At 54.2% G+C, this 24,803-nt stretch overlaps 1 protein-coding gene across 11 annotated transcripts in view; it reads left to right on the top strand.

The window, feature by feature from the left end:
- The window catches only part of BRF1 (BRF1 RNA polymerase III transcription initiation factor subunit), a 72,312-nt gene that overhangs the window by 21,229 nt on the left and 26,280 nt on the right, over positions 1-24,803 (top strand). For 7 of the 11 annotated variants that reach the window (XM_036841403.1, XM_036841406.1, XM_036841404.1 and 4 more), the window contains 3 exons: positions 5,051-5,224; positions 21,271-21,302; positions 24,482-24,554. In XM_036841403.1, the coding sequence (XP_036697298.1) occupies positions 5,051-5,224; positions 21,271-21,302; positions 24,482-24,554 (279 nt within the window). Of the gene's footprint in view, positions 1-5,050; positions 5,273-7,035; positions 7,084-21,270; positions 21,303-24,481; positions 24,555-24,803 lie in introns of those variants that run through there. The other 4 variants (XM_036841409.1, XM_036841407.1, XM_036841412.1 and 1 more) reach the window with 3 other exon arrangements.

Here is a 24,803-nt window from a genome sequence, read left to right as displayed (position 1 = left end):
AATTCAGATTTGTTGTCGTAGTCTTTCATAATATTCTCTTATGCTTTTAATGTGTTTCCTAGATCTTTAGTGATGTTCTCCTTTTATTCCTGACATTAGTAATTTATGCCTTATCCCTTTTTTTCTTGATCGATCTTGCTAGGAATTTATCAATTTAGCAATTGTGTTACTCTTTTCAAAGAGTGAATTTGGCTTTGTTGATCTTCTGCTGTCTGTTTTCTATTTGATTGGGTTCCGTTCTTTATTATTCCCTTTCTTCCACATCTTCTGTGTAGTTCGTTATTCTTTTTTGGCTTCTTAAGTTGGAAACTTCATCAGTTTTTCAGGCTTTCTTTTTCTAATATTTGCATTTAAGCTGTACATTTCTCTAAGCTTTAGTCTAGCTGTAACCTTCAAGTTTTGAGATAGCTATTTCTTTTTTTGTTTGTTTTTTGTTGTTGTTGTTGTTGTTGAAGTATAGTTGATTTACCATGTTGTGCTAGAGATAGCTATTTCTCCTTTTAGTTCTGTGGGGTTTTTAAAAAGTTTTTATTTAAAATAGTGTCAGACTTGCAGACTTACAGCAGAGTCGCAGATACAGCACCCTGAGCATTCCGGTCCCCAGCTTTCCCTTTAACGTAGACATGGTCCATAACCTCGGCACAGTGACCCACACTGAGAAGGTGTGGCACGTGGTACAGGGCTGCTGACGACACTGCACACCTGGCTCCCCGTCCCGGTCTGCCCACTCGTGCCCCCTCTGCTTCAGGGTCCAATCAGGGCTCCCGGGCTGCATGTGGCCTCACCTTCCATAGTCTCCTCCCATCTGTGACACTTTCTCCCAACCTGGACACATTGGACGAGTCCTGGGTGGGTGTTTTATAGAAGGTCCCTCAGTTTGAGTTTGCTGTGGATTCTGGGGGAGATCCCACAGAGACGTGGCACCTTTCTCTTTGCCCCATAGCAGGGCTACCTCAGGTCATATGACTTGTCACAGGTGATGTTGGCCTAGATCACTGCCAGGGTCCTCCACAGAATGTCTCACGTGTTTCTTTTCCATCCTCTGTCCCTTAGAAGCAAGTCACTGAGTCCAGCTGCACTCAAGACAGGGGAGGGAAACTGAGTCCACCTCCCCGGGGAGGGGGGATGTTAATGTGCACACGTTACTGGAAGATTGTAGGGAGGAACTTAGTGGCTGTGCAATACGCTGCTTCTCCTTGAAGTCTTGCCTGCTGCTCCCAGTGGCCCTCAGCAGATCCTTCCTGCAGCAGCGCCTTTTGTGCTAAGGCCCTCATCCCCACACCATTTTAGTCTTCGGAATTCTGTCAGGTAGCATTGTCCCTTTCCTGTTAGTTCTGTCAAGTTTTACTTTGTATGTTTTGAAGGTAAGTTATTAAGTCCATACTGTTGCCCTCCTTCAAATAAAACAGCCAGTTACCTTACCAGCAACATGAGTTTACTCGGGAGAGGCAGGGGAATTGCATTTTGGGACCCGCAAGCTATGGCAAACCACAGGCAAGTCCTGCAACAAAGGAGAGGAGCCTTACTTTATGGGGTGGGGGGCGGGGAGGAAGTTGGGCAGGGCTGCTTTGAAGGTTTTCCAGTCTCCATTGGAGGAAAGTGAGAGTTGAGGGTGGTGGCGGTTTCTCATTGGCTGGGCTGTTGCTGGGCTGGGAGAAAATCTTCCTTCCTCTTCCTGGGGCAGCGCACCAGCTTCTTCCTGCCCAGAAGCGCAAAGCAAGCTGGGAAGGAGGGTCTGGTGTGAGAGCGCCCCCTTCAGGGCTTCCTGCCTCCGTTTTACGCGAGGTTGTCCCTTATTAATTTCCACACTGTGTAGGATTGTTATTTCTTCCTGTGGTGTTTGTATGTTCTTATCACATGCCCTCTTTATTTCTAATAATCCTTCTTGCCTAAAAGTCTGCTCCCTGTCTGGAGGGAGAGGCCTGCCCATGTCAGCAGTGAGCCTCCCTCTGTGGTTTGTCACCTGGCCGCTGCCCTTCTCCTTTGGGGCTGCATTCTGGGAGGGAACCTTCTTCCAACTCCTAGCTCTCTTTTTATTTTTATTGATTTATTTATAAATTTATTTTATTTACTTATTTTTGGCTGCGTTGGATCTTCGTTGCTGCACATGGGCTTTCTCTGTTTGCGGCGAGCGGGGGCTACTCTTCGTTGCGGTGCATGGGCTTCTCACTGCAGTGTCTTCTCTTGTTGCAGAGCACGGGCTCTAGGCGCCCAGGCTTCAGTAGTTGTGGTGCACGGGCTCAGTAGTTGTGGCTCGCGGGCTCTAGAGCACAGGCTCAGTAGTTGTGGCGCACGGGCTTAGTTGCTCCGCAGCACATGGGATCTTCCCAGACCAGGGCTCGAACCCGTGTCCCCTGCATTGGCAGGCGGATTCTTAACCGCTGTGCCACCAAGGAAGCCCCAGACTGTGTCTTATTAATTACAGCCTATTCATACATTTCTATGAATTGACATCTTTCTAGTATTTTGAGGTTATGATGCGGCTTGCAAAGCTCTCTTCTGTTAGCAGTTGGCTTGTGGAGCTTGGTGTTTCTCTTCATGTTGGCGTTTTCTACAGATTCTCAGTTGTTAGTTCACCTTTATACGAATGTGGGTCTTAAACTGAACTCTTTACATCTATAGCCCACCTGGGGCACCCATTGGCTTCTGAGCGCCCCTGGATGTGATCATGGGAGTGGCTTCTAGTGTGTCGCTGCATGGGGATGGGTGTGACATGCTAGTGCACCGTGAGTCAGGCCAGCTGCACAGGCCCGGCTGGCACTGTGAAGGTCCTTCCGGCCCGAGGGAGGCTTCTGGGGGAAGCCCTGTGGTGTCATGGCTTAGCTTCTTGAGCTGGGCCAGGTTAGACCCTCCTTCCACATGTTCCCGGGGCACTTGCCTGCCCGCATGCTGCTCTGTGTTCATTCTCGTGCTCTCTGCCGTCACCACAGTCCTGGAAGGATGCTGTTTGGCCACCGTCTCAAAGGGAGAAGCAGGCCTTATTTTTACAAAATGTCAAAAATTTGAACACCCTGTGTGCTAGTGCGTTGCCTTTTTGCATTCATTTACTATTTCAAGGAGAGGAAGCTGTGGTTAGTTAATCGGGAGTCTGTTTTACATGAATTTGCATTTGTTAATAACACCTTCGTGCATTTAAAAGCTGCACACACGCCTGCGTCATGCGACTTGTTCAGTCTGCCAGTTGTGCTTGCTGAGCTTGCGTGAATTAAAAACTTATTTGGGGGGGGTGGGGAGTAACTGCCAGTGGGTACAGGGTTTCCTTTCGGGTGATGAAAATGTACCGAAGTGTGGTAAGGGTCGCACAACTCGGAACATACTAAACCACTCACCTGAAAATATTTTAAGTGGGTAAGTTTTACAGTATGTGAGTTATATTGCAGTAAAGATGTTATAACGTACTGCAATGACTTCAAGCCCCCCAAGCTGCTGGGGGGCCCTGGCCCGTGGTGTGGGGGGTCGGGTTGGGTCCTGGCCTCTGTGAGCTCCTCTGGGGAGCACCTCTCTCTCACCTTCCGTGGCGGGAGTTCCCAAACGCGCACCGAGGAGCTGGTTGGGAGCGAGCCCCCGGCATTAGCAGGTCTCCCATCGGCCGCCCCGTTTACCTCCGAGCTGGCTGGGCTGTGGCGTGGACCGCGTTTGTCTGTCTGGCGTGTCTGGCGTGAGAGCATGCAGTGCTGACGGGGAGCCAGCGCCCACCCTTCCTGTCTTTCTGTCCAGACGGTCAGTATGTCGGCTGTGCCCCGGCCTTGGCTCTGGCGCGGTGAGTGTGATCCCACGTCACTTCAGCCTGACCAGAGGCCTCAGAGCTGTGTGGGCTCCAGGCGAGCTTTGCTGGGGGTCGAGGGAGCAGGGCCACAAAGGGCAGGGATGCTTATGGGACGGGCTGACTGCCTGATGCCACGGTCGTCAGGCCCGTCCCTTGGCTGCCAGCCTGCATGCCTGTGGCCAGCTCCCCGGGGCGCTGGCTCCCTGGGTGCCCACCTTTGGCCGGCGGTCAGTGTTGGCGTGTGTGGGGTGTGTGGGCCAGACCGTTAGCAGACGAGGCTGGAGGAGACCTCACAGCCCTCGCTTCCCTGAGCCCATGGTCCTTGTCAAAGAGGGCAGCGGAATCGGCTCTTAGCTCTTTGTGGGCGAAGCAGAGGTCCCTGGCCCGGTGTAGGGCGGCCTTCGCCAGAGGAGAGAGGGTCTCGGGTGCCGAGGACACTGGGTGGAACTGGAGTCTGTGCTGGGACCTGTCTGCCCGCTGTGCCAACACAGCACATGGAGGTGGGCGTGGGCTGGGCCTGCAGCAGAGACGTAGGAAGCTGTGGACGCTCCGGCTCACAAGGGCGACGCGCGGCCGCGTGCTGGATGGCCCACCGTGACCCGCTGGCGTGTGGGCAGCACGTCTGCTTCCTCTCTTGCTGCTGCCTTTTGGCCCATAGCTTCTGAGACGGCCTCGCTTCAGGAAGAGGTGCGGACGCAGACTGGGGCCCGGGTCAGCTGACATCCTGGCCGTGCGAGGGCCCGCGCCCCTCCCTCCCCGAGTCTGCCTGTGCTGCACGTGGCCTCACCGAGGCTGGCGTGGGGGCCTTAGGGAAGGCTGGGTGGGCGTGACCCACCCCCGGCCATGGGAGCAGGAGGTAGAGCCTGGGGAGCTCGGCCACGGGGAGCGGGCGTTTGAGGTTGAGTGTGTGGAACTTGCGGGCCATGTTGTTTAACGGTGTTCAGCGCCAGGCCGGCCGGCCTGCACAGAGCCCTTTCCAGACACCCTGAGCTCAGGGCCCTTGAGAAGGGCCCTTGCCCCCGGGCCTGGACCTGATGCCACTCCAGCCTGGAGGAGAGCGTCTCGCGGCACGTGAAATAATAGGAAATTTGTATCCAGTGTCCATACATAAAATTTTACTGGAACCCATGCAGAAAGTGAACTTAAAAGTGTAAAAGGAAAAGGGTAAATCTTTACTCTCCATCTTAAATGGCTGAGGCGGTCGTGTGACCCTTTTATTTTTAACGAAGTTGTCAGTTAACGGACAGTTGGGAACCCGCGGTAACGTTTCATGTTGTGTCCTAGGGAGGCGTCAGATCCATCATCTGGGGAACCAGCTGCAGCTGAACCAACACTGCCTGGACACAGCCTTCAACTTCTTCAAGATGGCCGTGAGCAAGCACCTGACCCGTGGCCGGAAGATGGCCCACGTGATCGCGGCCTGCCTCTACCTGGTGTGCCGGACGGAAGGCACCCCGCGTATCCTTTGGTTTGGGGACCTCTTGGAGGACCCCGTCTTGGCTCCCGGTCAGCCTCCCTCTGCTGTCGGGCTCTGTGTCCCAGTAGCTTAGTGTTTGTGTTTAATGGGAGCACCTTGTTGGGTTCACCGTCTGGACGGACACGAGACGTCCACAGACTGAGGAGCTGGGCGGCTGGGTGCCCGTCCCCCCTCGGCCCCTGGGGAGGACTCTTCAGCATCCTCCTGCGGTTGGCCAGCTGTAGCCAGGCCGGTGTCCCGCGGGGCTGCTGACCTCGCCCCCTCCTCGCCAGCCTCGCCCTCTCCCAGAGCACGGTGCTCTGCTCTCTCCTTGTGCCTGGACGGTGGGCGCTCTCGGCTGCCCTGCAGGCGTTTGCGTGCGTCGGGAATTCTGTCCATTGCGCCTTCCTGAAGAGGGCCTTCGGGGGGCTTTCTGGCCCCTCCACTTGGCCTCTGTTCTCGCTGCCTCCTCGTGTCTCTTTTCCCCTCGCCTCTCCTTGCGGGACCCACGCTCCTGGCCCCGTGTCCTCGTCCTTATGTGACAGCGCGTCCCCCGTGGCTTCTGAGACCGGGTGCCTCTGAGCATCTGACCTCCTGTGGTCTCCCTTCTGCCCAGGCTTTGGGGATAGTCTGGCAGGATTCTGGGTTGCAAATTGGTCTCCGCAGCATTTGGACAGTGGTGCCCGTAGTCTTCCTGCGTCCCGCGCGCCTGTGGAACAGTTGGATGCCCTGGTTCTGGGCCCTCTGTGAGGGACGGACGGCTGCGTTGCTCTCCGACCTGCAGCACCTCCTGTTTGTCTTCAGGCTCAGAGGTCCACGTGCGGTGTCCCCAGCGGCCCTTCCCCCATGGCCTCCCGTCTCCGGCTTCTGGAGTCACTGTGGCTTCTCCCTTCGTGTCTTCTTTGTTCACTCTGCTGCCCTGCTGACCTGTCTTCTGGTCTCCTTTCCTGTTCCCCACTTACTTACCTTTTGCTTTGGGAGAGTTTATCTTCCAGCCAGGCCTGCGTTTCCGCTTTCATGGTTTGAGCCGGAGCAGCTCCGTGTTCTCCGCACCCTTCCTTGTGAGGCGGTCCTGCGAGGGTCTCGTGGGAGCCGCGGCGTCTGGTCTCTCGTAGGAGCGGTGGCCTCTGAGCTCTCTCCTCTCCTGCTGTTCCCTCCGTGTGCCGCGCAGGCTTTCCCTGATGGCGGGTGGCCTGGCCGTCGCCCCTGTTTGCATGGAGTGCTGGAAGGGTCCTGGAGACAGTGTGCGTGGGTGGGCGACCCTCAATATCAGAATCTTTCATTAAAATGTCTTTCAGTTTTTGAAAGGTACCGTTTCAGCATAAAAGGAGCGTTTGTTGCTGGAAGGGATGAAGCTGCGCGCCCTGGCGGCCCCACGAGGTGGCGCGGTGGAGCTCCGTCCGTGGTCACCGCCTTGCCCCGCGGCGAGGCCTGCCCCGGCCTGGCTCAGGCGGGGTGGGGAGCCGGGGGGCTGCAGGGAGGTGCGGGCGCTCGGGTCAGGGCCCCGCTCTGCCTCCTGAGCGTGGCGCGAGCGGGAGCTGGAGCCGCGGGGGCCGCAGGGGCGGTCGGGGCTCGGACACAGGTGTACGGGCGGGCGGGGCTCTGGAAACCTGGCGCTCCAGTCCCCGCCTCGCGCCTCGCGCTCCTCCCGCTCCCCTGGGGCGAAGGGGCGGGCACCTCGTCCAGGGGTCCAGGCCTGGCCCCGCCCCCGGGTGGAGGAGAGTGGGCGGGCCCAGCAGCCCCGCCCCTCCCGCCCACACCCGAGGGGTGGGTGCCTCCCACACGGTGGAGCGGCGTGCCGCCTTCAGAGGAACGTGACCCAAACGTCCAGATGAGGCAGATCCAGACAGAGAGCAGATCCGTGGGTGTCGGGGACTGGGGGTGGTGACTGGGGGATTGGGGGGGTTTCTTTTTTTTTTTAAATTAATTAATTAATTAATTAATTAATTAATTCATGGCTGTGTTGGGTCTTCGTTTCTGTGCGAGGGCTTTCTCTAGTTGCAGCAAGCGGGGGCCACTCTTCATCGCGGTGCGCGGGGCTCTCACTATCGCGGCCTCTCTTGTTGCGGAGCACAGGCTCCAGACGCGCAGGCTCAGTAGTTGTGGCTCACGGGCCTAGTTGCTCCGCGGCATGTGGGATCTTCCCAGACCAGGGCTCGAACCCGTGTCCCCTGCATTGGCAGGCAGATTCTCAACCACTGCGCCACCAGGGAAGCCCCTGGGGGGTTTCTTTTTGAGGGATAAAAATGTCCTAAAGTTAGATTATGGTGATGTTTGCATAGCTCTGTAAATAGACTAAGAGCCATTGAACTGTACACCTTGAACAGGTGCATTTGTGGCCCTGACTTTGACCTTGTAAAGCTGTTAAAGATGAGACAGCAGTGTGCGGGGAGTCCAGCGCTCTGGCTGGTGGGCCTGCCGGTGGTCCCCTCAGGATGGCCGTTTGGGGGGTGGCGGGGGGGGGGGCACAAGTGTGACACGGTCCTCTCTGTCCTCTTCTGGTTGACAGCACTCCCCTGCCCCCATCCCCCAGCGGGGGTCCCCAGACTTGTGCTGGCCAGGCCTGGGCTCCCACCCCCCCTTCCTGCTCCTTCACTCTCCCGGCCCCCTGGCTTGCTCTGTGTCTGCCACCCTGCCAGTGCCACCTCCTTTTCTTCCACGTAAATTCCAAGCCCCTAGAGCGCATTTGAATGCTTCATTCACTCTCTTCTCCTTGCCCCAGGCTGCCCTCCTGTCTCTGCTGCCTGGGGCTGCACTGGCCCTGAAGACAGCGCCTCCCCGTCCCCGACCCACAGAGGGTAAAGCCCTCGCTGGGACAGGCTGAGGAGAGACCTGCTCTCGAGACCGTCCGTCCCTGGGTGGGCATTTGGCAGAAACTTTCAGGCTGTGAGCAGACACCCCTGTTGCTGCCGGGCAGGTGACCCGGCCAGCGCGTCTTCCCGAGCTGTGTGTCCAGATTGTTACTGCAGCTTTTTAAAAATTTATTTATTTATGTATTTTAAAATATTTATTTATTTATTATTTATCTGTTTTAGCTGTACCAGGTCTTAGTTGCAGCACGTGGGATCTTCGGTGTGGCACGTGGGATCTTTAGTAGCGTCACACAGACTGTTAGTCATGGCATGCATGCGGGATCTAGTTCCCAGAGCAGGGATCGAACCCGGGCCCCCTGCATTGGGAGCGCAGAGTCTTAACTACTGGACCACCAGGGGAATCCCCCCCTTTTTTTTTTTTATTTTAACATAGACCATCTTCAAAGTCCCTATTGAATTTTTTACAATATTGCTTCTGTTTTATGTTTTGATTTTTTTGGCCTTGAGGCATGTGGGATCTTAGCTCCCTGACCAGGGATCGAACCCGCACTCCCTGCATTTGAAGGCGAAGTCTTAACCACTGGACTGCCAGGGAAGTTATTTATTTATTTATTTATTTATTTATTTATTTGGTTGCACTGGGTCTTAGTTGTGGCAGGCGGGCTCCTTAGTTGCGGCTCGTGGGCTCCTTAGTTGTGGCATGTGAACGTTTAGTTGCGGCATGCATGTGGGATCTAGTTCCCTGACTGGGGTTCGAACCCAGGCCCCCTGTATTGGGAGCGTGGAGTCTTATCCACTGTGCCACTAGGGAAATCCCACCGCAACTTTTTGTGAAACACATCCATGGGAGGTGTGTTTTTGCCCACAGCTATTTTTTAAGTCTTTGGTATTTACTGGGTTCCAGCCGAGCTGCCAGCAGGCCTGTGTATGAGCAGGTGAGCCCTAGCAATGGTCTAGGCCAGGAGGCTGCTGTCACCTGTCACCCTTTCTGTGTAGAGCGTGCCCACGGCCACAGCCGTGTCCTGCCCACCGCGACCTTCAGATCTTCTTCTCTCCCAGGCTTCAGACACCGGGGGTCTTGTTAACAGCGGTTCAGGTCTGCAGATCTGGGGGGGGGCGTGGGCTTCCAGACTGAGCTTCTGTCCCTCTCCTCAGGTTCACCTGGGGATCTTCTTTCTTGGAGGGCAGTGCAGCTGGGGACTCCCTTCTCCCCAGCCCACCATTACCTGCTTCCCTCCGCCCCTCCCCCTCTGCTTGCCTCCCCAGGGACAGCCTAAGAATTGAAGAGAATTGTTTTTTTAAATAAATTTATTTATTTTATTTATTTATTTTTGGCTGTGTTGGGTCTTCGTTGCTGTGCGTGGGCTTTCTCTAGTTGCGGCAAGTGGGGGCCACTCTTCGTTGCGGTGCGTGGGCCTCTCGTTGCAGTGCCTTCTCTTGTTGCGGAGCACGGGCTCTAGGCATGTGGGCCTCAGTAGTTGTGGCGCACAGGCTTAGCTGCTCCGCGGCATGTGGGATCTTCCCGGACCAGGGCTCGAACCCGTGTCCCCTGCATTGGCAGGCGGATTCTCAACCACTGCGCCACCAGGGAAGCCCTAAATAGACTTTATTTTTAAGAGCAGTTTTAGGTTCACAGCAAAATTGAGAGGAGGGTACAGAGATTTCCCATACCCCCCAGTCCCCACACATGCACAGCGTTGCCCGGGATGGGCATCCCCCAGAGCGGAGCATTGTTACCAGTGGTGAACCCACAGTGATGCCTCATCATCACCCAGAGTCCGTGGTTTACCTTGGGGCTCACTCTTGGTGTAGCACATTATGTGGGTTTGGGCGAACGTATAATATGATGATATGCATCTATCATGATGGTATCATGCAGAGAGTATGTGGTCAAGAGAAGGCCTCAGGGTGGCTGATTAGCGTTTATCAGCAGGCACTCAGCATCACTGGGCATGAGGAAGTTGCAAATTCAAACCCATGCCAGGCAGAGATGGAGAGGACCGCCCAGTGTTGGCCAGCCTCGGGCCTCTGGAGCTCTGTGACCTGCTGGCAAGTGTGTCCTGCCTGCCAGCGTCCAGTGGTGCTGAGCATGGGCACACCCTGGGGTCCAGCAGGCATGTCCTGGGCCGAGGCCGGGGCTGGGCGTCTGCGTGGAAGGTAGCCTCCCTGTCCTAGCTGCCCTCCACCTCTCGGCAGTGTCTTTTTTTTTTTTAATTTTTTATTTTAAATTTTATTTATTTATTTATTTATGGCTGTGTTGGGTCTTCGTTTCTGTGCAAGGGCTTTCTCTAGTTGCGGCAAGTGGGGGCCGCTCTTCATCGCGGTGCGTGGGCCTCTCACTGTCACGGCCTCTCTTGTTGCGGAGCACAGTCTCCAGACGCGCAGGCTCAGCAATTGTGGCTCACGGGCCTAGTCGCTCCGCGGCATGTGGGATCTTCCCAGACCAGGGCTCGAACCCGTGTCCCCTGCATTGGCAGGCAGATTCTCAACCACTGCGCCACCAGGGAAGCCCCTCGGCAGTATCTTTTGATGAACAGAGTTCTTAATTCTAATGAAGTACAATTTATCCGTCTTCTCCTTTGTGATTAATGTTTTTGTGTCCCGTTTAAGAAATCTTTGCCCCAAATCCTGGAAATATTCTCCTGTGTTCCCTTCTGGAAACTTTTGGTTTTACATTTCCCATTGGATTGAGGACTTCTAAGGGGTTGGTCTGTGTGTCTGTTGTGAGGAGATGGTCAGAGTTTGCTGCTTTCCACTGGGTGTCCAGGTGACAAGGTGCCATCTGCTGACAACCATTCCTCCCAGCGCACAGTGGTGGCACCACTGTTTTGAACTTAGGTGGGGGTCTCTTGCTGCCGTCTCTGACCCCTTCTGCTGGTCTGTTTGTGCCAATACCAGACTGTTTTCAGTATGGCAGGTTTATAACCTGTCTCAGGATCTGTGGCATGAGACCTTGAATCCCAGCTCTTCTTCTGCCTCAGGGGTGTCTGGGCTGTTCGTGGCCCTCTGTTTTTCTGTATAAATTTTTAAATCAGATTGTCCATTTCTGTAAAAAAAACTTCTGGGATTCTGATTGGGGTTTGTGGATCAATTTGGGGAAAATTGACATTCATTTTAACAATACTGAATCTTCCAACCTATCAATATCCCTTCTTTCTTTTTAAATTTATTTATTGTATTTTTTTGGCTGCGTTGGGTCTTGGTTGCTGCGTGCGGGCTTCTCTCTAGCTGCGGCGAGCAGGGGCCACTCTTCCCTGCAGTGTGCGGGCCTCTCATTGCGGCTGCTTCTCCTGTTGCGGAGCATGGGCTCTAGGCGCGCGGGCTTCAGCAGTTGTGGCATGCAGGCTCAGCAGTTGTGGCTTGTGGCTCCAGAGCGCAGGCTCAGCAGTTGTGGCACACGGGCTTAGTTGCTCCGCGGCATGTGGGATCTTCCCGGACCAGGGCTTGAACCCGTGTCCCCTGCATTGGCAGGCGGATTCCCAACCACTGCGCCACCAGGGAAGCCCTCCCTTATTTCTTGAGGTGTTCTCTGCTTTCTCTCAATTTTTGATGAGGAGGTCTTACACTTTGTTCGTTAGTTTTATTCCTAAGTATTTGTGTTTTGAGCTAAGGTAAATGGTATCTTTTGTTTCCAGTGTATAGAAGTACAGTTGAGGTATGTTGATGTTATATCTAAAAATACAAAATTCAGTGAGTAATGTTACTAATTGAACTTTGGGATGTCTTGTTTTGTTTTCTTTTTCTTTTTTAAAAATTTCTATTTATTTTTGGCTGTGTTGGGTCTTTGTTGCTGCGTGCGAGCTTTCTCTAGTTGCGGCTAGTGGGGGCTGCTCTTCGTCGCGGTGTGTGGGCTTCTGATTGCGGTGGCTTCTCGTTGCAGAGCATGGGCTCTAGGCGCGCGGGCTTCAGTAGTTGTGGCACGCGGTCTCAGTAGCTGTGGCTCGCGGGCTCTAGAGTGCAGCCTCAGTAGCTGTGGCGCACGGGCTTAGTTGCTCCGCGGCGTGTGGGATCTTCCCGGACCAGGGCTCGAACTCATGTCCCCTGCATTGGCAGGCGGATTCTCAACCACTGCGCCACCAGGGAAGCCCTCTTGTTTTGTTTTCTTAACGTATACAGTTGTGTCTGCTGCCAGTTTTAGTTGCTCCCTTCTGATCTGTATGCCTGTCATGTGTTTCTCTTGGCCATCTGCACGCCTGTGGTGCCCTGTGGGGTGTGAAGGGGTTGCAGGGGCCGGGGGGGTGCATCCTCGGCTCTGTTCTGGCTCCGGAGAGCGTTTCCAGCCCTTTGCCTTAGACGTCTGCTCTAAGATACCTTTATCAGGTAACAGGTTGAAGGTGTTTCCTTTTTCCTAATTGCCAGGAGCTTTTATTGTGAAGGGTGTTGAGTCATCTGTGTATGTATTGGTATGATCATCATGTGGGGTTCTTCCCCTTAATCTGTGCCGAGGTGAATTACACTGATTTTTTGGGGGGGGGGGTTGCCACGCCACGTGGCTTTCGGGATCTTAGTTCCCCGACCAGGGATCCAACCTGGGCCCCCTGCAGTGGGAGCTCGGAGTCCTAACCATTGGACCACCACACTGCCTGATTTTTAAGGTTAAACCACCCTTGCATACCCAGATGTGGTCATGCCAAGTTACCCTCTCCGGGTATTGCTGATATGTTGGGTGGAGCTGTGCTGGTGGCCTGTCTTCTTGCAGTGTCCTCGTCAACTGGGTGTGTCGCAGTCGTGCTTGCCCGACACCGCTGGGAGGTGCCCCCTCGTGCTCTGCACCCTGGGCAGTCCAGCGGTGACCAGTACTGTTTCCTCTTGAAATGTTTGGGAAAACTCACAGCGAAGCCATCGGGGCCTTTAGCTTTCTTTGTGGTAAGATCGTACTTGTGGCTTCAATTGCTATAGTAGGTGTGGGACTATCCAGCCTTTCTGCTTCTCATTCCAGTTTTGCTAGGTTGTATGTTGCAAAGCCTTTGTCTGTGTCACTTCAGAGACCAGATGTATCAGAGTAAAGTTATCCTTAACATTCCCGGTTTCCCTTTCGTGTCTGTGGCACTTGTAGTGACGACCCCGCTGTCATGTCTTATGTTTGTAATTTTGCCTTTTTTCTCTTTGATCCGTGTTGCTAGGGGTTGCCAGTTTTATTAGTCTTTTCCTTGGTAATGGCTTTGTTGAGATGAAATTCACCCGATATGTTGTGCAAGTCACTGGTTTTCAGTTACATGCACACAAGTGTGCAACCGTCACCACAGTCAACGCTAGAGCACTGTCATCGCCTCGGAAGGGACGTCTCTCATGCCACCAGTCCTAAACGGGCAGCAGCCTGCTTTCTGCCACTCTCTGTTTGCCTGTTCTGGACATTTCATGTAAATGGAATCATATAAGCTATCATTGGAGCTCTGTGTTTAACTCTGTGAGGCACTGCTGGACTGTTTTCCAAAGTAGCTGGACTATTTTGCATTCCTGCCAGCAGTGTAGGAGGGTTCCAGTTTCTCTACAGCCTCACCAGAGCTTTTATCAGCCTTCTTAAAGAACCAGACTTTTGCTTTGTTGTTTATCTGTATTGTACGTTTATTTTATATTTCATTGATTTACTTTTATTATTTCTTTCCTTCTAATTTCTTTCGGTTTAATTTACTATTTTCAGCTTTCTTAGGTTCTTGATTTTCATTTTTTCTGTTTCTCCTAATACAAGCATTTGAGACTATAAATTTCTCTCTAGGCAGGTTTTAGTTACATCACACAGTTTTGATGTGTAACATTTTTACTATGATCAGTTCAAAATATTTTCTAATTTCCATTTTTATTTCCTTTAGATATTAAGTCATTTAGAAGTGTACCACTTGTTTTGAAAACAGTTGGGAGTTTTCTAGTTATCTCTGTATTATCAGTTTCTAGTATAATTCCATTGTGGTCAGAGGACAAACACTGAATGATTTCCCTTTTTTCCCAGTGTGCTGAGATTTGATTTACAGCTCAGCGCATGGTCTATTTTGGTGGCCGCGTCATGTGCACTTCAAAGGAATGGGTATCTGCACCTGTTGGGTGGAGCAGTCTATAAATGTCCATTAGGTCAAGTTGGTTAGTCCCGTTCAAATCATCCTTGCCGATTTTTCAGTTCCCTTGTTCTAAAGAAGAGTGTTAAAATTCCCACTGCAGATGTGGACTTATCTACTTTTCCTTTTATCTTGTTTGTGTCCCATTATATTCTTTTTTTTTAAATAAATTTTTTTATTTTATTATTTTATTTTATTTATTTTTTGTTCTTTTTGGCTGCGTTGGGTCTTCGTTGCTGTGCGTGGGCTTTTCTCTAGTTGTGGCGAGCAGGGGCTACTCTTTCTTGTGCACGGGCTTCTCATTGCGGTGGCTTCTCTTGTTGCGGAGCATGGGCTCTAGGCGCGTGAGCTTCAGTAGTTGTGGCTCGCGGGTTCTAGAGCGCAGGCTCAGTAGTTGTGGCGCATGGGCTTAGTGTCTCCGCGGCATGTGGGATCTTCCCGGACCACGGGCTCGAACCCGTGTCCCCTGCATTGGCAGGCGGATTCTTAACCACTGTGCCACCAGGGAAGCCCTCCCATTATATTCTGATTCTGTGTTAAGAGGATACAGATTCAGGATTCTGTATCTTCCTGGTGGAAATGACGCTTAACATTATAAAATGTCCCTCTTTATCACCAAACGCTTTTCCCCTTAAATTCTACTGTGTTGGGTGTTAGTATAACTATACCCGCTTTCTTTTGCTGAGTATGTGCGTGGTCTGTCTTTTCCCATATTTTAAAATTCAATGCTTTGTGATATATTTAAGGTATGTTTCTTATAAGCAGCATATAATTGCTACTGAACCAAACTTAGGTCCACTTGCCCACACACAGTAAAGCCAACCTACTGACACTGGTTGTGGTGAAGGAAAGTGCAGGGTTTATTGCAGGCGCCAAGCAAGGAGTCCAGGCAGCTAATGCTCAAAAGAGCCAAACTCCCCAGAGGCTTTCAGGGAAAGGTTTTTAAAGACAGAGTGGGGGAGGGGGTTGTGGGGGCACGATCAGCTCTTGGACGCTCTTCTGATTGGTTGTTGGTGAGGTAATCGGGAGTCAGCATCCTCAGCCTTCTGGTTCCAACTGGTCTGGGGTCTACAGGCTTGTGGTCACCATGCAGTTAACTTCTTCCACCCGGTGGGGGTTTCAGTATCTGCAAAACAGCTCAAAGGGCGTGGCTCAGAATAGTACCTATTGCCCTTGAGGAGGAACTAAAGGTCCTTGCCTTTGTTTAATGGCCAAATTGGTATTATTTTGTCTTGCTTGACTGTTTTCCTTTCTTTCTGCAATTTTTTTCACTGCTCTGGTTAAATTTATTCTTTGACTAAAGTTTTTCTACAGACAAAAGGCAGGTGGAGGGCTTGGGTGAAGTGGAGGAGTCCTGTTCTGGGAAGGCCCCATAGGGTCCTGCTCGGTTACATAATTATGTGTATTTGTCTAATTTTTTTATCTAGTCTTAAAATATTTTTTATTGGAGAATTTCATCCATTTAAATTCAATGTGCTTATTGATATATTTGAATTTAATTCTAGTATCTTACTATTTTCTGTTTGTTCTCTGTTCTCCCTTTCTTACAACCTCTTAGAGTAATCAAGTATTTCGTTATTCTGTTTTCCTTCAAATACTTCGTTATTTATTTACTTATTACTGCTTTGGTGGTTACCCTAGAGACTGTATCCTGTGCCCTTGACCTTAAGTTAGAAGCTGGCCTTTCCTGGCAGGACACGCTCTCCCGGGCCCTGCTAGGGGCACTGTGGGCACTGCTTCCCCAGCCGTTAGTGTGTTCACTCACACCTACCTGCTCTGACCCTTTCCATTCCTGTGTTTTTGTGGTTTCATCTGGGATCGTTGTCCTCTGTCTGAAAAACAGTATGCCTGCTAGGAAAAGACTCCTTCAGCTTTTATGTGAAAACATCTTTGTTTTGTCCTCATTTTGAAAGATATTTTCAGTGAGTGTGGAATTCTGGGGCAGCAGGTGTTTCTCCTGGAGCTGTACTGCTGTCGTCCCGCTTCTGCCTTCTGCCTTCCGTGGTGCTGTGGAGTGGGCTTTACATCATCTTGTCACTGTTTGAAGGTTACCGTCTCTTATCACTACCTGCTTTTAAGAAATATCTTTGTCTTTCTTTCAGGGGTTTGACTCTGATGTACTTAGATGTGGTTTTCTTTCTATTTGTTCAGCTTGTTATTTGTCGAACTTCTGGAATTTGTGACTTAATGTCTTTTGTCTGTTTTGGGGAAATCTTGGGAGGTATCTTTTCAGACATAGTTTCTCTGCCGTTCTTTCTCTGTTCCCTTTCTAGGATCCCAGTTACACACACGTTAGACCCTTTCCTCACGTCTCAGGTTGTGTTGTGTATTTTCCATTCCGTTTTTTTTATTTTTCCTCTCTCTGTTTCACTCTGAATGTTGTCCAGTGACCTGTCTTGAGTTCTTTCATCCTTTCCTTTGCAGTGTCTAACTGGTTGTTAAACCCATCTATTAACTTCCTAACTTCAATGATGGTTTTACATTAGATTCTTTTATTAGATTCCAGTTCTTTGGTAAAATTCTCCGTCTCTGCAGTTATATGAAAGCCTTTAGTAACTCCAACAGTGGGGTCATTGGTGGTTCTGTTTTTATTGTCTGAGTTTTCTTTTGGTTTTGGTTATTTGGTCCTGTCTGTTGTCATACTTGGTAAGTTTTTATCGAAGTGCTGGATATAGTGTTTGAAAACCTGTGGCAACCGTGGATAATTTTGCGCCCGCAGGGGACTTCGTCTCCTCTGGCAGGCAGAGAGTTGGGGGGAGCTAGCCCGGGTTCAGTGGAGGCTGGCCCGTCTGGGTCCTCACTGCACATCTTGGGATGTGCTCGGCTCAGGACCTCGGCAGGACCTGGCAGTGCCCTCACAGGGGTCCCTGCCCACTTTCTCTTCTCCAAGCTGACTGCCGCTGGCCGTGGCGTTAAGCCTTTGCACCCTTGTGGCCGTGCGGAGCAGGAGCTGACCAGGGCCTGGAGGGAGCCTCAGTGCATGGTGTTTGGCCCACTTCTTGACAGTTGGGTCCCTCGAGGCTGGCTGTCTTGGAAGTCCCTGAGTCCTACATTTTATCTTCCCTCGGGTGGGACTCTGTGAGCTCCAGGCTGTGGCCTTGACCTCTGCCTTCTGCTGTGGGGGCAGCCAGTGCCCTGAGGGGGAGCAGGAGCAGCTGGCAGGCCCCCTGGCGCAACAGGCAGCCCTTCCTTTTCCTAGGTGGCTCCTGGCTGCTGCCCGACCCCCCCCACGCACCTCCCGTCCAGGCGCCGCCCGCCCCGTCACACCGCCCCGTCACACCGCCCCGTCACACCGCCCCGTCACATCGCCCCGTCACACCGCCCCGTCACACCGCCCCGCGACTCCCGTTGATGCCTGCTTCCACGCCCGGCCCCTCTGAGGGTTGCCTCCGGGACTCGGGTGGTCTCTTCGAGCCTTACATCAGGCCCCTCTGAGGGTTGCCTCCGGGACTCGGGTGGTCTCTTCGAGCCTTACATCAGGCCCCTCTGAGGGTTGCCTCCGGGACTCGGGTGGTCTCTTCGAGCCTTACATCAGGGCTGCATGTCGCTGTGCAGGCACAGCTGCACTGCCAGGTGATAACCGGTGCAGCAGGACACCAGGGAGAGGTGTCCTGGTGGCCTTTGTCCTTGGTAGGGCGTGGCTGCGAGCTCCTGCTCTAAACAGAGCTGTGGGCCGGCTCGTGAATAACTGCCAGCTGGTGCTGGCTGCCTGGGGAAGGGCTCGCCAGAGCAGGGGGCACCCCGCGGGGTTGGAGGGTGGGTGGGTGCTGGGCAGGTCATCCTTCTCAGGGAGGTCGAGGTTTGGCTCTTTAGTGCTGATGGCACCGTTGTTCCTGGGACTCACCGTCTCGTGTCCGGTACGGCCCCAGGAGGGTGCTGTTGGCTCACGTGGCTGCACCCCTGGCCTCACTGTTCGTCCTAAAGTGTGGCGTCCACGCACACACATGACATTTCGGACCTCTGGATGTGCAGGGGCAGTTTTTCACCTGGAGAGACACAGTATCAGAGGCAGCGTAGAGGAATATCACGTTCTTTTGACCTTTACTTCTGCCTTATTTAAATCTCTGTAAACTTTTCCTTTGACCAAAAATGAGTCTCAGTTTAAATCGGGTCCTGTCTGTGATTGTTTTCCCAGCAGTGCTGTGTGGGCCCGCCAGAGGGTCTCCCATCCCCTCGGGGCGGAGCTACTCCTAGGCCCCAGGGCCAGTGGTGGCCCAGTGTGGGCCGCCGCATGCTTTCTAAACCCACTGGACGCACTCTGGTCTTTGGACCCTCAGGAACGTCCAGGATCTTCTGAAGGTGTTTTATCCGCCACCCTTCTTTGTGCTGATGCACCTCTTCTAGGACAGGCACTGAAGTGGGTGTTCGTTGAGCAGAAGTGCCGCCTGCTAGAACACGACTGGGCCCCAGGAGGACGGGAGGGAGACAGAGAGGCCGACAGAAGTACACTCATGCTGAGCCAGGGCTTCACGCAGGCCTCGTCTGTGGGCTTACTTACCGTCCCAGCAGGTTTGGGGGTATGGGGTCTTTGCACTGAGGTTGGACGCAGCTGCCTAGCAAAAGGGAACGGCTGCTGGGAAGGACGCTGGCCCAGGGGCCAGCCAGACAGGAGACTTCTCCAAGCCATAGAACCCCAAACGCCCATCAGTTGGACCCACTGAGGCCCGGGGGGCGTTGGTGGGCTCTGGCCCAGGATGCGGCCTGAGGGGGGCGCCTCGTTCAGGAAGCACGTAATTCAGATCATCCTGCTCAGAGAGGAACCAGGGCTGTCTAGACATTCCTGTGGACACGGGTCAGGTGTCCTGCCATTGTCATTTCAAGGACAGCAAATGTCATTTCATTGTAACTTGGTTAAAAGTTGAATCCCAATCTCCTTTTTAAAATATACACATTTCCCCCCCCCATCATTTTATTATGAAAAATATCAAACACGTGGCAAAGTTGAAAGGATTGATTATGCAGTGGGCGCCCCCCACCCCAGTGGCTCCATCCACACCTTGCTAGTCTATGCTCGACCCCCTCCCACCCGCCAGCCGTCCCTCAGACTGTCCTTTTTTGGTGTTTTTCAAAGTAGGGTGCAGACATCTATCCAGTGCCCCCAAGCCCTTCAGCAGGCAGATTATTAACTGACTAGATACCAGTATTTGTTTATGGTTCTTATTTCCTTTTAAGGTAAAATTGGCATAAAACAAAATGCACAAGTCTTCATCATGCCATTTGATGAGTTCTGAGGAGTGCACGTGTCTGTGCGACCAGGTCTTCTGTCGGGATGCAGGGCGGCACCAACACCCCACCCCAGAGGCACCCGCTCTCCTGGTGACGCCCGTGGGTTAGTTTTGCTTGTTCTGGAACGCCCTGTCCGGGATGCGGGTGTGTGCTCTTCCTGCAGGTCTGTGGCCTGGCAGGCCTCTGCCGTCTTGTCTCCATGGGGCGAGTGTGTGACAGGTCATCGGGTGTCTCTGTCGACGGACACCCGGGCTGTTCCCGGTCTTTGCTCTTGTGCCGGAGCTGCTGTGAACATTCTTTTGTCCTCTCCTCGTGGTCGGAGGCCCTCGAGCAGGGCCGGTGTTCCACTGGGCGTCCTGCCGGCGGGCGTGGCAGCTGCGGTCATCTGTTGCTGTTGTAGGGGTGCTTTAGTTTGCTTTTCTGTGATAGCTGCTGAGGAGGGGGGCTCTTTGCTTCTCTTCATGAAACATCTGTTCAAAACTTTTGCCCGTTTTTTTTGCGTTTATTTTATTAGTATTATTTTTAAAATAGACTTCATTTTTAAGAGCAGTTTTAGATTTATGAAGAAATTGTGCAGAGTTCCGTCTTCTCCACCCAGCACAGAGTTTCCCTATGATCAGCTCATGTTAGTGTGCTGTATGTTACAATTGATGGACCCGTGTTGATACAGTACTGTTAACTGAAGTCCATAGCTGATGTGAGGGCTCACTCTCGGTGGTCCACGCTCCACGCGTTTGACGAGTGAAAGGCCACGTGTCCGCCATCGTGGTGTCATACAAGCGGCTTCGCTGCCCTGAAAATCCCCTGTGCCCCGCCTGTTCATCCTCCCACCTGACCCTTGGCAACCCCTGACCCTTTCACTGTCTCCAGAGTATTGCCTTTTCCAGAATGTCTTAGAGTTGGAATCTTACGGCATATAGTCTCTTGGTTATGTTAATTTGTCCTGTCGTCACCGATTCCTGCTCATATATTTACGGTGGTCTTCCTTTCATTTCTTGTGATTTCACTTCTCTTTTTTTCAAAGTTCTTCTCACTAGTTTGTTGGTCTGCACTGTGGCATTATCTGTCTTCCTGTGACTACACTCCCTGATGAAACGTCTGCCTTCATACGGAGAAACAAGGTGCCTTTGATTCAAGGACCTTGGAGGCCATGTTCAGACGCTCGCCGCCTGGTGTGAGGCTTTGGCATTGGGACTTCCTTTCTCCTTGCTCTGTTGGGCCCAGGATTTCCCTCTGGACACCTGGTCTGGGCTCTGGTTCAGCATCATGGGGATTTCTTAGTCACTTCTCAAAGCCATAGCACATCCATGAATGACACTAATTTCACTTCATTTGACAAGTTGCCTTTCTCATTGGCTTGTGTTTTATATTTCTGTGTATGTGTCTGGCTGAGTTTTGAATCGCTTAGGACATATTCTGGTTACTACTTAACCATCTGCTGAGAGCAAGGACAGGTCCCACGCCAGAGTCCCCACAGCTGCCCCCTCAAGCACCAGTACCGTAGTGGTGCCTGCCGGCCACCAAAGGTGGCCTGGTGTGTGTGTCTGTCCCCCAGGAGCCTTGAGTCCTGGGACAGAGGACACTGCTGGGCACCCGGCAGCCGCTCAGTGGATGCTCGTGAGACGCAGTGAGTGTGGTCGCGCACTTCTTGGGCAGGCCGGGGCAGGAGGCCCTCTCGGAGCAGGGAACCCCTGGCTGGGCAGGGCCCACACAGATGCGGGGGCCGTCCTGCAAAGGCAGTTGCACTCCAAGAACCGTGTTGCAGGCCCCCACCCCAGCTCCACTCCCCCTTGTCCGGTAGTGACTCGGAGGTCTCCCAGAAGGTGAGCCCTGACGCGGCTGCCTCACTCTGCCTCGTGGTCCAGCGCCGAGCTTAGGTCTGCCAGGCTCTGCCTCCTGGAGGTTGTCGGGTGGCTGGAGCCTGTGGGCCTGGGCACTGCTCCTTGACTCCCCTTGCAGACATGCTCCTTGACCTCAGCGACCTGCTCCAGGTAGATGCATTTCCTTTCTCAGTCCCTTTCCTGCCCCGGTTGGGAGGGTCCACAGGCGAAGGACACACAGGGTGTGGGTCTCTGTTTGGAAACTGGCAAACAGAGTGGGTAGGGAGACAGTGGACACAGGGTGATGGTGTTGTCCCGGGGGCTGGGCAGCCCTGGCCTTAGAGCCAATGGAGAGACCCAGGTGAACTTTGTCCAAGGCAAGGGAGATTCTTTAAAAGAAAAAAAAAATGGACTCACATGCATACGTTTTAAACAATATAAAAACTTACATTTACAGTCTATTTAGAGAAACTTGCTTTCTGAGTTCCAGGAAGGCACCTCTCATTTCCAAATGCCTGACGGTAATGGGAAGACCCAACAAGAGGGACACCTGTGTGGACGGGACGCTCACGGGGTGGGAGCAGCGCTGGGGCGGAGCCGCTGCAACTCCGCACTTGTCCCTGGTGGTGGCGCTGGGGCTGGGGTGAGCTTGGCCCCGTGCCCTGGAGCTGGGCTCTGTGGCGATCACTCCACTGAGGGCTCGGAAGGAGAACTAATGTCGTGGAAAGCAGCCGTGACCGCAGTGTGAGGACTCATGCAGGACTCGCAGGAATCCCACGCCCCCGGGGAAGCTTCCTCGCGAGCCTGGCGCTGTGCTGCCCGGGTGCTGGGCCTTCAGTGCCCTCGGTGCCGGCACACAGACCTTCACTGAACTCAGATGCCGCCTGCATTTGTGTTCTCCCAGGTGCCTTTATAAATGGCATCTCTCAGGAGCCCTGTTGAAACATTCAGGGGTCACGCTAAACATAATCCCTTGGAATCGTGAAAATCCAGCACTCCATGTGCCGTGTTTGGTCAGGGCAAGGCCACGTGGCCTGGTTTCCATCCTGGTGACTCCCCAGGAAGGACAGGAGTGAGGGCTCGCACAGGACAGCGCTCCAGAAGTGCTTGGGCGCCGCTTGGGAGGGAGAGGGAGGTGTTCCAGTACTTTCTTGCTTCACACCTTGGGAAGCAGGACACCAGTCAGGGTTCAGGTGGGAGAGGGTGACAGAGTAGATGCTCCCACTCACCTGGGGCTGGATCAGGGCCCAGCGGAGAGTCACCGTGCTGGCCAGTGAGACCCCGTACGTTCAGGCTGGAGCCACACAGACAGTTTTAACACCTCAGGTGGAAGGGTGAGCCTCGGGCCCCCTGGTCTTGGGCAGAGCCCAGCCTGGGCACTGGGAAGGTGGGAGGTGACCTGGCCCCGCCCTGGAGGGGCTGGGACAGGCTCAGCGCTCACAGGACACACGTGTCTGCAGCTGATGTGGGTGTGGAGCACGCGTGTCGGGCGAGGGTCCCACTCGGGGGCTTGCACTGCCGAGGGCTGGGCGCTCGGAGGGCGTGAGCAGAAGACCCAGGGCTCTCTCCGTTCTCGCTCACACGCACGCCCAGGGCCCCCTCCGTCCTCGCTCACACGCACGCCCAGGGCCACCTCCGTCCTCGCTCACACGCACACCCAGGCAGGCTTCCTCCCGGCTTCAGCTCACAGCCAGCACCCTCTGCGCCCTGAGGGTCCTGGCAGGACGTCCCTTTGTGCCCCCTTATAGTGAGGCTGACACAGAGGCACTCACGTGCCTGGGCCACGGCCCCTCAGAGGCCGAGCCGGGAGCCCTCAGGGTCTGCGGAGCCTGCCCGCCATGTGCTAGGGGCCAGGGAGGGCTGGCCACCCACACACAGCCGTGGACACGGGAGAGTGACCGTCAAAGCATCTCTGGCAATAACCACGCATTTTACAGGCATATCCTTTTTAAAATTTGATTTTCCACTTGAAGTTGTTCAGAGAACGCTTTCCTGCAGCATTCAGGCTTCGTCTGCCTAGGTCCCGGGGTTGGGGTGGTGGGGGTCACGGCGTGGGCAGGCAGAATCGGGATGTGCTGCGGGGAAGGCGGAGACGGCACGCCGGGTGGCAGGTCCGTTCTGCTCTGGTCTCAGCGGAGGGTGAGGCAGGAGGGTCGGGATGCAGGAGCCTGGTGGGAACCCAGCGGAGGGAGGTGCACACCGACACGCGCGCTTCGGTGGCAGGCACCCCGGGAGCCCCCAGCCCTTGGGATGGGGATCTTGGAGGAGGGCAGAGTGACTGCCAGTGGGGTGGGGGGTGCCCTCTGCTGCCTGGACAGGGAGGCCTGGCCCCCGCTGGGAAGGCCTCAGGCTGCCTGGTGCCCACAGGTACCCTCATCTCCTCCCCTGAGGAGACTCAATGTTGTACCATTCCTTAGCACCCTGGTCCCCTGGTGGCAGCAGGCGCCCGTGTGCCATCTGCAAGCCCCGTGATGGATATGGCACACAACAAGGTCTTCACTCTTCCTCAGCACCTTTTCTGGTGCCCTCTTGGGTGCTGGGCCGGCCGAGGGGCTCACAGGCCAGGCTTGATCGGGTGAGGGAGCTCTCTGAGGCAGTCAGAGGCAGAGGGCCAGCGCCAGCCCTCCTGCGAGGCCCGAGTCCTGTGGGCAGGGCTGGGGTGAAGACAGGTGGCCAGGGGTTTCTCCAGCTCCGGCTGGGACGGCGAAGCCCACAGCTCGGGCCTGGGGCGAGAGCCTGGGCTTGTCTCGGATCTGCACGCCATCCACGCCTCCCCTGTGCCGCTCCTGCCGCCAGTCCGCTCAGCAGCGCCCTCCCCGCGAGCTGCCCAGCCCTTGGCCAGCACCAGGCAGGCTGGGAGGACAATGCCTGGCCAGGCCCCGGGCTCAGTCGCGCCCGGGGAGGTTCTGGCAGGTGACTGGGTCAGGGGCAGGCTCCACGGTGGATCTGGACCTGAGGTGGGAGCGGTGGAGGGTCACTGAGGCCTGCAGAGCCCCACAGCCAGGACTGAGCTGGCCCGTGGGGACAGAAGAGGATGCCCCCGTGAGCCCCTGGGAACGGGGGAGAGGAGTGGCCGTGGGCCCCGCAGTAGTGGCGCCTTGCGCACTGGATGATTCTGCTCGGCCAGCTACTCTTGAGGCAGCTTTTCTTCTCAGCAAGTTCAGTCGTTGCTGAGATAGTGGTAGAGTCTAAAAAAGCCACCTGGGAGAGGGAAGGAGTGCCCTGGGCTGCTCTGGGGGCTCGTGTGGGGCAGCAGGGGGGTGCTCTTAAAGACTGAACGATGAAAAAAAAAAAAAGCTAACACTTCCTGCACATGAACGCCCTTCTTAGTTGTGGTGTCTTCATGACAGGTGAACGTTTACGTGCTGGGGAAGACGTTCCTTCTTTTGGCGAGAGAGCTCTGCATCAACGCACCAGCAATAGGTACTGTGGGGCTTACGGGGTGCGCTGCCGGTGCTCTGGGTGGGAGGGTGGCGCGTGCAAGGGCAAGGGCCTCACAGGGAACAAGCGTCGCCTGGAGGCTGCCAGGAGCCCAGCAGCCTGGGGGGTTATTTCCGGTTTAAAACCAGAACGCTGTGGGCAGTGCCCGCAGGTAGGGATGGAGTGAGACGAAAGTGCTGCGTGGATGGGGGCCTGTCTCTCCACCTCTCGAGGAGCACCCCTGGCAGCACG

This window comes from Balaenoptera musculus, chromosome 2 (genome assembly GCF_009873245.2).
Source record: "Balaenoptera musculus isolate JJ_BM4_2016_0621 chromosome 2, mBalMus1.pri.v3, whole genome shotgun sequence".
NCBI lineage: Eukaryota > Metazoa > Chordata > Mammalia > Artiodactyla > Balaenopteridae > Balaenoptera > Balaenoptera musculus.
Note: the sequence above shows the minus strand (reverse complement) of the source record. Positions and strands in the feature narration are given on the sequence as shown.